Source organism: Rhyacophila brunnea, unplaced genomic scaffold, assembly GCF_057557595.1.
Source record: "Rhyacophila brunnea isolate RB1 unplaced genomic scaffold, BYU_Rbru_1.0 scaffold_13, whole genome shotgun sequence".
Lineage (NCBI taxonomy): Eukaryota > Metazoa > Arthropoda > Insecta > Trichoptera > Rhyacophilidae > Rhyacophila > Rhyacophila brunnea.
This window is the reverse complement of record NW_028232785.1, coordinates 3731114-3744348: the sequence shown is the minus strand read 5'-3', so window position 1 is coordinate 3744348 and position 13235 is coordinate 3731114. Positions and strand designations below refer to the sequence as shown.

The 13235-nt window shown below is 37.2% G+C and overlaps 1 protein-coding gene across 1 annotated transcript; it reads right to left on the bottom strand.

Annotated features, from left to right (window-relative positions):
• Positions 1 to 10730: 10730 nt before the first annotated feature.
• Positions 10731 to 11708, bottom strand: LOC147076178 (uncharacterized). Its single transcript, XM_085940885.1, has 3 exons — positions 11539 to 11708; positions 11130 to 11282; positions 10731 to 10872 (listed from the first exon to the last, which is right to left on the bottom strand). The coding sequence occupies exons 1-3, from the start codon at positions 11677 to 11679 to the stop codon at positions 10810 to 10812; spliced, it is 357 nt and encodes a 118-aa protein (XP_085797011.1). The 5' UTR covers positions 11680 to 11708; the 3' UTR covers positions 10731 to 10809.
• Positions 11709 to 13235: the final 1527 nt, after the last annotated feature.

Sequence of the window (13235 nt, the reverse complement as noted above, 5' to 3'; positions counted from 1 at the left end):
AAATTTTGATACAAAACAAAATTTGATTTTATATATTTCATTTCTTCAAAATGGAAAGCTGCATAACGCGAAGCTGTCTTCGTCATCAGAAAGGAAGTACAACCGGCCTCTTCGTTGTAAGCTGCACTCTCCTCGCTAAGGAACAATCATAGTATCCTAACATTTTAAGGGAGAACTTCCCCATAATATTACCAATAACCAACAAAGCTCTCGTTTAGTAAACCTAAATATTTTTCGATTTAAAATTTAAAAACCATAGGGCTTAACGCGAAAATCGTTAAACCTCCCTCTAGTGAGCGTTTACGATGGATAAGAAGACCAGAAGGGTCCTCTTCCCCACGCTCCACGATCTTCATGACAAATTATTAACGTAGTATTTATTTCTTCATCCTCCTTCTTTCTATTATTATACGCAGCTCCGAATACTAATGAGGACTTAGCGTGGAAGTAAACGTACTTCCCCAGGCCATCATTTAGCAACATTTTCTTCATTTCGCAGCTCCGAATACTAATGAGGACTTAGCATGGAAGTAAAAGTACTTCCCCATGCCGTCACTTAGTAACACTTTCTTCATTTCGCAGCTCCGAATACTAATGAGGACTTGGCGTGGAAGTAAACGTACCTCCCCATGCCGTCACTTAGTAACACTTTCTTCATTCCGCAAGAACCGGAGGAAGAGACCGACCCATGCGTCTCCTTCCCGTCCGACCTGCACGTAGGTATCTCCTCTTAGGGGGCCTCGTTTTAATGGGGGCGTTTCGTAAAACGGCGTCCAACGCATCTTGCCTCTCCCTAAGGGTCATTGGTATTCTTCCAACCACATATCCACTACGTTTCACTTAGGGGGCGCTGTTTAGGTGGAGGAGCCATTGGCTGCGACTGCAACACCCTATCTCTCACTAAGATCCTTTCTCCCTTCTTACTATTTTAACAGTGAATTAGTTAAATTTCTTTTACTCAAGCACATCCAGGTACATCCAAAGTATACCGGTAAGATTTCCGCGAGTCCGTCTCCGTACCGCTTACTGGCACTGTTGACGTCGGTGGTTCCGAAATTCGTTCCGCCGTCGACGCGGTTCGTTCCAGTTGCTGGTACTTCCTCTCGTTCGCAGGTTTCACCGATATGACCGGAAACCTCTTAGTATGTGGTATTAGAGTGGTAACTAAATTGTTCACCCATCCATCTCCATTCTCCGCTCCTTCATGAGCTTCTTCATCTCGCAGCTCCGAATACTAGTAGGGACTTAGCGCAGAAGTAAAAGTACTTCTCCATGCCGCCACTAGTAACTCTTTCTTCGTTTCGCTTAAACTTCTTCTTCCAGCTACACGTTCATATAACCACTCCGAACTTCACATAAAACATATATATATTTCACAGTAATCCTGTTTACACTTATTGTTATCACGTATTACTTAAACGTCAATTACATTCAGTATATTATTCACACAATACGAATATAACATACTACACTATTAATATTTGGAACACTTAATTAACACTATTATTAATGACCTCACTAAATTATAAGTATTTCTTATAATGAATTATATTTATATTGCGCACAATTGCAGTAGTTGGCAATAGCTCGTCGCCCGATACATCCAAAGTACTACCTACAATTGTCCACACAATCTTACTACTCTATTTTGGACGGTCTGCAGTCGTTAAAGCTGGTAGTGTCTTTTGACACGCCGAAAGTTACTATCCCCGACTACACCTGCCCCTAAGATCTAAAATATTTACAAGCCAAGAAAAATCCGTAGAATCGTTTGTTTTTGTTTTGAGCTGGTTTTCACACCGACTCTCCCTGCATAAGAGGGTAGTAAGTTAGGGTCAATCGTCATTACACCTCATAACTTTTATCTTATAACTAACTTATATAGTATGGTCTCACCACTACTATTAACTCAATAACATTTTATACTAATTAATATTATTACTAACTAACCTATCATTACAAACTAACACACTAACTAACAAACAACTAAAACTAACGAACAACTTAGGCTTACACCTACTTGATTGCTAGCTGAGGTAGTGATCCAGTCACTTACCTTTCAGCAACGCTTTTTTTAGTTCCTTAGACTAAATTTAACGAAGGCATTTACATTGATGCAACTTGGAGACGACTCAGCATCCAAATTACATAATTTATTTAATTAATCAAGTAGATCGCCAAATTATCGAACAAATACATCTCGTAGGACGTTATCTAATACATTTAAGTTTAATATACTATCTCTTCTACAATACCTCTTCATATAATCATTTAAATGATCATTAATCGGTTTCGCACCGACTTCTCCCTCATTATAGCGACAGAAATCACATCCAATAATTTCCTCCGATATTTAATTTTACGATATAACCTATCAATGGTATTAAAATAATAATCACTTTATCTCTAATATAATTAACACACTTTATTCTAAACTTATTTAATTTCATCTTAAGCCTATTTAATCTCTTCTTGTGGTTATACTCTTCGAGGTATACCACGACGTCCTCTTTAATTTTATTTTTGTCAAGTCGACCAACGACTTTAACAATGGTTTTATTAGATTTCAAAGCGATTTTGCTTTGCCCTTTAACCTGCCTAGGGCCGACCTCCTCTGGGTCAACAGCTAGCACAGGAGCCAAATGCTCGATAGAACCCTCAGGTTCAAATTCCAATTCAGGATCCATTTCCTGTTCACGTTTATTAAAGTTATCAATATTATAATCTTCAGGACCACTTTTTGGCCCGACCTCTTCAGGGCCAGTCACCATCCTTGAATTTAAACACTTCAGAAAACCATTGAAGTTCAAATTCGACGCGGGCTTTACTTCCCGTTTACATACGCCAATACCATTATTAGCATTATTTAAATCAACATTAAATTTATTAATGGAGTTAGTATTCATATTCAGATTAGCAAGAGCATAAGAATTAGTTAAATGATTAGTAGATGCACAATATCTGTCACTAGATTCAGTGATACTACTTGCACCTACCTTTAATGAAGTTCTCCGCTCGGCAAGAGCGGCATCAACACAACTGGAACTACCGGAAGCACAGGTAACTACCTTTCGAAGTTTATTTTTATAAACCTTTAACTTCTGCTTCGTTAACATACACATTAAATAATTTAGTTGGGAACTTATCCCTAATAAAACCTGTTTCATAGTTAAATCGGCTGCCGGTTGTTTAACTTGAGATGTTACATGGTGTAAGGGATTTAATTTATTTTTATCTTTAGAATGGGCAATTCTCTTATTACAAGAGGTAATTTTCAAGGCAAGTTTCGTACCTCGCAATTCTTTCCTTTTCACCTCACCACAATTAGAAGTTACTTTACTTTGCACAGATGGTGCATCAATCAATAGTTCGTTATTAATATTTACATTTGGTACATCTACCGAACCATTGGTAATTTCTACCACATGTTTATTATAATATTCTACCGGTCTTACGCTATCAATGCCCTTATCAAAAGAGACAACACTATTAATAGCAGGCTTATGAATGCCAGCTTCAGCTTTAAAATTAACATTAGTATTAAATGCCTTCACTGGAAGAGTGTTCATTTTAACTTTATTTTTATCACTAAAATTTCTCGCCGGAAGAGCGTTCACATCACTTAAAACTAATTTTGAACGGCGCCAAAAGGGAGTCCGTACCGAAGCACTAGTAGCACCAGTAGTCGTTTGAAGAAAGTCTGCTGAATTCACACTAGTCTCCTTACCGGCGGTAAGCCGGCGTTCGCCATCAGGGAGTCGTCGACGAGACACCGGGGCCGCTGGCCATCCTCACGTTCGGGGTTTACCATTCCGTTGAGGGCGCTGTTGATTTGGACAATCTCTATTGTCATGTGGTCCCGAACAATAGTGACATTTACGGCCGTCACTGAACTGTCGGGCACCCCCCGGCTGCGCACCTCCACGTCCACCTCTAGCTCCATTAGCTGAACCACCACGTTGGTTCATATTATTACCCCCATATTGAGGTCTCCCTTGGGCAACATTTTGCGTCCTATTATTACCCCCATATTGAGGTCTCTCTTGTACAACATTTTGTGTTCTTTCAAAATGTTCTTCAGGCCTTTGTTCCACACGTGGCCTTCCTTGCCACCTATTCTGTTCAACGACTCTTCTGTCGTTATTAGAATAATTATTATTGTATATCTTCCCATAGTCACCCCAAGACGTCATTACTGGAGGTTGGGTTTGCTTTAAGGGATGTAACATCGAGGCTTTCTTCAAGAGTTCGGGCAACGTACGCCACGTCCCTTGATCGATCCGAAATTGATCTCTCTCCGTCAACAAATCGAAGAAAGTAGCAGCCAACGTCTCTGATTGCATTCCTGGCAAAAGGATCTCCGCCAATTCAGCTTTTTGTACTAAGAAGTAGTACGCCTCTTCGTCTTGTCGCTGTGGCCTTTCCTGCAAATCTATCCTTTGACAACGTCTTCGAGTGGATGATTCGAAGTATGCTGTTAACGCCAGACCGAATGATTTCCAGCTGTCCGAAGGACTAATATTCCTTCCCCAAGCTTTGGCTTCGCCTGTCAGTTGCTTCAAAGCTCTTTCCGTCCAGTTTTCTCGCGGGTAATTAACCGCTTCAAAATAATCCTGACAGTGTTTCAGAAAAACATCGGCACGTTGCCTTAAATTTCCATCATATGTGGCGAAGAGTTCAGGTTTAGAATTGCAATGTGCGTCCATCTTTTTATCTGGAGTCGCCGTCGGGCGTCTTATATGTATAGCACTTATGTCCGTGCGAGGACTATCCTCTGAGAAAACTTGTGCGTTTTGTAAACCTTCTTCCAATATGAAGTCCTCTTCAACACTGGGACCAGGAATGGGGTTCGGCATTATTTCCTCGAATTCCTCCGTTCCTCGAAGTTGAAAGTAGCGAACACCCGACCGTAAATTCATAAAAGAATTCCAGCCTCCAATTAGCTTTTGTTTGGATCTTCTATCTCAAACCGTTCGGCTGCAATCGTTGTTTGAACGTATCATCCAGCTAAGTGGTTTAGCAATTTTAAGCTCTATGTTAGTTAAAGATCGTCCGATCTTCGCCGCGCAAAGTGGGCATATTTATAGACCAGCTTGCGAGTATTCTACAGTATGCGGCGTCGCGGTAACCATAACCAACATCGAAGAAAAATTTACAAAAGTCATAAAAAATTATTTTCGAATTTTTTTTTTCTTTTTATTGACTATAGGTACCTCCAGGTATATAGTTCAAATACTAAATTTCGAAAATTTCGAAAAAATTCGCAAATTTTTCGATTCCAAAAATTTTCATAAAATATTCTTAATTTGAAAGTTTCTGAAATGGTGAATCATCATTTTCAGTTTTATTACTTTAAATCCATTTTCCGGGGTTCCGAACCGCCCCAATCATATTTATATCTATTCTAGACATCCAGCTAATGACTTTTTTCCATAAAAAGCGAAAATAAAAAAAACTTAGTAAAAACTATATAAGTGTTTTTTCAATTTTTCTCATTCCATACCTCTTAGTATCATGTCTAGATACTATTTCTATATTTTTTTCTTAAAAATATTAAAATAAAATTTACTTAGTAATTTACTAAGTATAATTTTTATTAATTTTTCTTATCTAGTATCATCAGGTATCATACCTAGACACTATTTCTATACTTAATTTTCATAAAAGTAAAACTATATTTACTTAGTAATTACTATATATTTCATTTTCGATAATATTTTGATTTAATATTATCGCGTATATATTCCAATGCCGATTCAAGACTTGATAGTAAGTTTTCACTGTTTATATTTCATATTACTCACTTTTTATATACTGGAACAATTCCAATATTTCTGCGGGTTCGTTCGACTCCATATGACGTCGAAAAGTCCCGCGTTGTGGGCGCCAAGTTGACGATACCCCAGTCCCTGAATAGTCTAAAAGGTACTCTGTCTTCGACCGGTCCAGCCCTGGGACCGATAAGAACCTTTGTTTGGCTAGCTCAGCACTATTAGGGAGAGAGTGGTCAACTAAAGTTCTTGATCGACACTTTTGGAATACACTGGATCATTACTATTTAACTTTATACTATTTAGAATCACCACCCAGTAATAGGTTGGTGTCCAGGTTATTAATTAACCGATTAACTTTCAAATCGGATTTATTTTCGTAAATATTTACGTAAATGTCAAAGACAGCTGACCACCTGTCACTGTCTACAGATCGGAAATTTTCCGCAAAATACTTCGTAGATTAATTTCAAATAAAACTCCTTGTAGTTATTCCATTTAATTTATTTATTAAATTATTCTTAGTAATTAAATTTATTCTATTTAATTGCTTGTTGTCAATTATACACTTTAGTTTATTTCCAAATAATTACTTAATTATTTTATAAAACTTATTTAAATTAATTATTAAATAAAGTTAATTAATTATAATTTCTTTATATTTAATTTATGTACGATCACACACTTATAACTATGAGTCGCCGACTGTAAACTTTGAGAAGCTATGCTCCTTATATATATATAATAGATCGCGAATGGATGACGCGTACTATGACGATATGTTTACTATATCATCTGACAGCCCGAACCACGTGTCGTCTACGATGACGTTTCAACTCGTGACGCGTCGGGATTGTTACTTACATTTTACCTTATAAGACCTTTTGGCCTTCTTGAAAGAAAACTCATCCATAGTCCACTCTGAGAGGCTATAAGTCGCTCAGACTGTACTATGGGACTCATTACATGGTTGTTATAGCTTTGTTTAGAGGTAGGCCACGTATTTTCAAGTAAAATCGACATTTAAGGTCGGACCGAAAAGTTGTGACGTCATAAATTTATCGAAAGAAAATGTCAGCTGATGGCCTACATTTTGTGGCCGTGTCAATAACCTAAGTGTAATACCAATTTTATTAGAGATAATGAGACGAAGTTTTTTTTATAATAATTATCCTTGAGAAAAAACCGTTTGATTCGAATTTCGAATTTGTGGAAGAAATTGTTTTATATTTAGTCCACGGATGGAATTTTTAGCTGAACTCTTCTTGGAGTTGTTACACTTTACAAGGCATAATATAACGATATATGTAACTTTCTCCGACATATTATGTACATGTAATTTTTCTTAAAAATAGTACGAATGTGGAAATATTTTGCAATAATTTGTTTTACTACGTTTCACGATCATGATGAAGGACGATTTCTGTGTAACAAATGGTGCAAATCATATTAAGTGAGAAATGTATTACCCTTGTGAGAATAAGTCGAAGTTTTTTCGAAGTATTTTGTCTCAAGATTTTTTCTTTAATATTTTGTTTATCTATCGTCACTTGCAGACGACGCAGTCGTGTTTGACTCGACGATCGAGAGGTTGGAGGTGACCGTGAACAGGCTAGCCGAGAACTCGATGCGTGTGGGTCTTCATCTGAATGCCGCTAAGACCAAATCCATGTGCAGTGCTGCTTGCATCGACGCCGACACTCCTCTGCGGGTTTCTGGTCTGCCCGTCGAGCTGGTGTCCAGATTCAAGTACTTGGGTGCCACGGTTGCCGATGATGGTGGTATTTCTAGTGAGCTTGGAATCCGCATGGGTGTGGCGGGCTCTGCGTTCAACCAACTTGGAGTCGCATGGAGGTCAAGGCTGTATTCTGTGAGGACCAAATGTCGTTTGTTTAACGCGTGCGTGCTACCTGTGCTCCTGTATGGCTGTGAGACATGGCATCTTACTAAGCTTCAAGAGTCACGGCTTTTGAGCTTTGAGAATCGATGTCTCCGCAGAATCTTAGGGGTACATTGGTACGACCGCGTTACAAATATCCGAGTTCGTGAGCAGACACAACAGCCTTCGGTGATTGAAGTTATCACGAAGAGACGATTCACGTGGCTGGGACATGTATTCCGGATGCCGCCAAAGAGTGCGGCACTTCGTACCCTTGTGGCACAGCCTCAAGGGTTCCGTCGCCGTGGCCGGCCCTCCCTCACCCTGCAGCGATGCTACAAAAGCGACCTACGTGCTGCAGGTCTGACATGGCGGGAGGCACAGGAGTTGGCGATGGACCGAGGGAAGTGGCGCCAACTTGTGCTTGCCCTATGCCCCAATGTTGGGACGTGACAGGGTGAAAGAAGAAGAAGAAGATCGTCACTTCTGAATACTGCATCATTTGATTTTCGAATCCATCAGGCGAGGGTTGTTGACTGCTATTTGTATCGTGACGCCTTGTGATAAATCCCTCAGTGGAAACCTAGATACCCAAAATTATCGTTATTATAAATTCTAAATTATGTTATACTATTCCGTTAAAGTTTTTTTTTAAACGTTTTTTTATTTTCAGCATTTTCAGACATTAATTAAAGAAATTAGAGTTAAAATAAAGACACAGGAATATGAAATATATATTGCATTTAAAAGGTAATAATATAACTTTACTTTATATATTTCAAAAACGATATTAGTCAGATATCAAAGTAAAAATGTTTTTATGACGCGAAGAAAACCTCGATTTTCCTCTGTAATACCATTAAATTATGCTCAAATCTTGCATGCCACAAGTTTAAAGACAGTTTGATACCCAATTTAACCGTCTGAGCTTAACAGTTATATTTCTATTTAATACATACAATTATTACATAAATACGTAAATATTTTCGGAAAATTATCAAGCGCTCCGGTTCTTAAAATCTTCCATTTCGAGTCCTGCTAGACACCATAGGTATAAATGTAATCACCGTAAAATAATAAATCTATATAATATATTAAATTCGCTGGTATGACTTTTGGTCAGGAGAGGTATCTTAATATTATAAAAAGACCTAGGAATTTCTTAAACTCTCCGTTATTTCTTTTCGTAAACAACAAAAATCCTATACATTTTCAACATATAGGTACTATAATTGCCAAGACCGCGTACTATAATTCGGTGACAAAAAGATGGCAACGCCGATGGTAGAGTGTAGAAACCATAGTATATTTGCCTATAGAACACAACGCACGAATCCGTGAATCTATTTACTGACTTTGATACCAAATGCCGCATCAAATGAAAGTAAAACCGAAACACATAATACCGATATACATAAATCACTACAAGAGCAAGGGTCAATTTGACGTGTCAGTCAAACAGAAAAATATAGAGATCGACAACACTGCCGGCCTCTGTACCTAGCACAGAGGCCGTAACTGATGTATTTAGGTATTTTCATGTTTTGGTGAATTCGGATTCTGCAGTTTTTGCAGATATAAGACTGCTACAGTTACGGAAAAATTAAGCTTTTTAACAAAGATTTTTTGAGAAAAAAAACTCGATAAATACTAAGCGATTCGGTTGTAACTCTCCTTTAGTTTTTTGGACTTACGTCCGGCTGGCCTAGTATCACTCAAAAAGAGGACCTTTGGGTGAAACTGACCTGTGACGGAGACAATATTTGCGTTTGCGCGATTTATTTTCCACCAGCAAAAGTGACTTGGAGGTGTATAAGTGTTTTATTGAAAGTATGCTATCTAATGTCTGGCTAGGACCCTACAAAAATAATAGGGTTAGATATTCAATACAAGGTTTCAATAAATAAAATATAATTGTGTTTACTAATATAGCATTGATATTTAATTCCTAGTTTTTTGACAGTTTTGGTTTTCAGCCGCATTCAGATGAAGACCCACACGTTTCGAGTTCGCGGAGAGTCTGTTAACGGTTACCTCCAACCGTTCGATCGTCAAGTCAAACACGATTACGTCATCTGCATACTCCAAATCGCACAGTCTTTCTTCGCATTGTTCGGTTGTGTCATCATGATTTAGGCGTATTCCACTGTCGGGGCGAACCGTCTTACGCATTATGAAATCAATCGTGATGATGAAAAGAAAGGGCGCAAGTACACAGCCTTGCTTGACTCCTGACGTGATTTTAAAGAGGACAGAAGATGTTCCAGCTGCTCTCACGCGACACTGTATTGGTGTAGAGAGAATAGATAGTCCAGCAGTTTTTGCCATAGAGATTCACGGTGAGGGCTGTCTCAAATGCCTTTTCATAGTCCACGAAGCAACAGGCGAGAGGTATACCTACTCATCTCTTGATACTGTAGCAGGAAGCACGAAAAGTATATATATATGAGATAAGCGTATATATTATTATATATTGTTTATACTTTATATAGCAAGTAAGATTAGTGTAGAAATGTAATTAAATTTGAATTTGTGTAGGTATTTAATAATATGTGAGCACGTGACTAAGGTGTGGCTCTACATATATATACCTATATAAATCCTTAATCTATGGTTTGATGTTTACAGCTGCTTAAAAAAGGGAAATGTTTGATTTTGATAGATGAGTTACATCATAATTCATACACTAACATTAACACACCTACCATAAACGCTCAATGCTACAAAAGACAATTTATGGAAATAGATCTTACTACCGTTTTTTGTATAAAGAAATAGTTTTTGACAACTGATGAATAACAGGAATGTATATTTATAAAAAAAACATAGATAGGTTATACATTTGAGATGCGATTTTTTTATAATAATTCAATACGAAACGAGAAAGACCTTTATATAATTATGTTGTTTTGGAGGCAATCTGAAATCTGATTTTGACAGCTGAACAGTGGGTTCACTCGTTTGAGAGATGCGTGTACAAAAATATGTGCTCAGGCTTTGTATCTTAAAATGGCACTGATACTGTTCACAATATTATGTATGGATGAAATATCGCAAGTAATTTTAAAGTACGCATATGTAGGTAGATAGATATAAACTGTTAAAGTTCATTGAAATTAGATTATTCGAAATATTCTGCGGAATGACAAAACCACATACTTACTTTGTCGCCATACCAGCATGTGACGTGAGCATAATGTCATCGCAGCATTCTTCTGCTACCTACAAACAATAATGTTATGACAAAAGTACTTTCTGAAAGAATCGGTCGATTGGTCATCATCAGTGACAGACATCACATTCAAATACTGTAGGTCAATGCACCCATTCACACTAAACCAGATAAATAGGTTGGTGAAATAGTTATACAAAGCGTGTATAACCGAGACGAGGATAAAATGTACCTTTAGAAATTTAGTCACAAAGCTGTGATAGAATACATAGCCAATGGAAGAAAATATCGCATACTATACAATTACCTGCTGTACTGGTCCGTTATCCGAATGCGAACATCCAGGTGTTGGATCTTCATCATGGAATGGGTGTTTTGCGTCTGCAACGAACTCGCATTTAACGTCAACCAGCTGGAGGTTAATCTCGGGTTTAATTTCATTGAGACGCGTTGCTGGATACTGAAAGAAACGTTATGCATTTTTGTAATTATATAAAAAAAAACAATTTTGAGCTCGCGTACCTATTTTATAACAATGCTTACTTATATAATTGAGGTAGGTAGCTGTCTAAATGTATGTCAAAAGGTTTTTGAAAGAATGTTTGACAACCTCGTATGTTCTTAAACAATTTGTAAAAAATATAAACTTATCGTAGGTATTCTGCTAAAATAATTATAAAAAATCGCAGGAAAGGACTTAATAAATAAAAACTAACCTCAAAATCACAACTGAAATCGTCTGTGTTCTCCTGCTTTATATATGTGCGCGTGTCAGGGCTGTTTTGATGGCTAGTTGTTACATCAAACTTGTCTTCAGTACCAGAATGGTCTCCATCACATTCTCGCTTGACTTCCATGTTTGCGTATCAACAATCGTATGCAATGTGCTAGAGACAACTTGACAACACTCTGTTCTGTTGTAGTAGGTATTATATAAGTGTTGCCGAAATGCAGTTAATAATATTCCGTGTAGCTATTATCTGATAAACAATGATGTACCTATTGAATTTTGTAGGTATTATGGTACAGATGCTAATGTCAAGAACACCGACTAAACGTAGAACACTAATTATCTTAACTAAAACGTATGTCCTGTCGCAGGAGACTAGGAGAGAGTGGAGCCGTCAAGAAAAAGATATCGTCAGTGTTGACATTATAGGAGAAAAAAAAACAATTTGATTTAATTGTTATTTTATACCGAGATGCGCTGTTCTCGTTATGATTGAGGAAATGCTGATGATCATATTCGTACCATTGTTTTGTTTAGACAACAAAACATACATATTATTAAAGTGTGTCTCCGTGTCAAGTATGTATTTTTATTTTAGGTAGTTCTCACGAAAATACTTTTCAGTATTGCGGCAACACTATTCTAACATTACCTTGAAAGGATCCTGTCTGTCACGTAACACGTTGCTTTTGGAATATATACCCTTAACATGGATGTAAAGCAAGAATGTGATGGAGAACACTCCGATATAGAAGGCAAGCTTTCGTTTGACACGCTGACAAGCCATTCAAACAACTCGGACCCTCGCTTTCATGCAACGCAAAAGAATGCGTACGTTTCAAGTTGCAATTTCGAGGTTAGTTTGTGGATAATGATATCTTTTACAAACACTTTAGATTGGCAATAGCAGCGATACGTGTAATATAATAGAATATGTTGCTTTCTACAAACAATGTAGCAACTTGCGATGATATTAAACATTGTTTCAAAAAATTACATGTTTATACAATTTGACAGCTTCGATACATCTGTGATATTATAGATTAGGTTAGGTTATCTACTAATTCATGTTAAATATATTTATTATACATTGTTTTATGGATGTTACGAGAACTGAAACTGGTTTTACCGTGTTTACAAAATACAATAATTGCTTCTTTCAGTGCCTAATCGCTGACCTCTCCAATATAAAATCTGAGACAGATGATCAACAAGCCGTCGTCAAGCGCGAGATTATTGAAGATGTTTCACACCCAATATATGATGATGAATATCCTCAACCGGGTTGTTCCTATTCAGATTACATGCCAATTGTAAGTAGACATAATGTGTGCTGTCTTATATAGAAGGTTGGAATTTGCAAATGCATCTTTGAAACTCATTACACCATTATTAATTCGCTCCAACTTGTTTCATTTGTTGGTTTTAGCTTACACTAATAATATATTAATAATATATGTGTAGGTTTGTACATCTATCGTTAAATTATGAGTATTTAATTATGATAATTTATACATCACAATCATTCGAATGTAAAGCAATTTTTAATGTGAATAGGTATCTAAAATTGCGATCCACTGTATGTTAAATTAATCTCCTACGAGTGCCTTTTAAAGGTTCGTTTCTTTCAACCTGAACGAAACAAATCAAATTAAACCATAGACAATATACATACAAATTGTA

What these genes read in the sequence shown, in the direction of transcription:
- LOC147076178 (XM_085940885.1), bottom strand. Translation starts at nt 11,679, where the DNA reads ATGGAAGTCAAGCGAGAATGTGATGGAGACCATTCTGGTACTGAAGAC. An exon ending in ATTTCAGTTGTGATTTTGAG is followed by an intron (nt 11,283 to 11,538) that starts GTTAGTTTTTAT and finishes CGTTTCTTTCAG; the next exon opens with TATCCAGCAACGCGTCTCAA. An exon ending in ATAACGGACCAGTACAGCAG is followed by an intron (nt 10,873 to 11,129) that starts GTAATTGTATAG and finishes TATTGTTTGTAG; the next exon opens with GTAGCAGAAGAATGCTGCGA.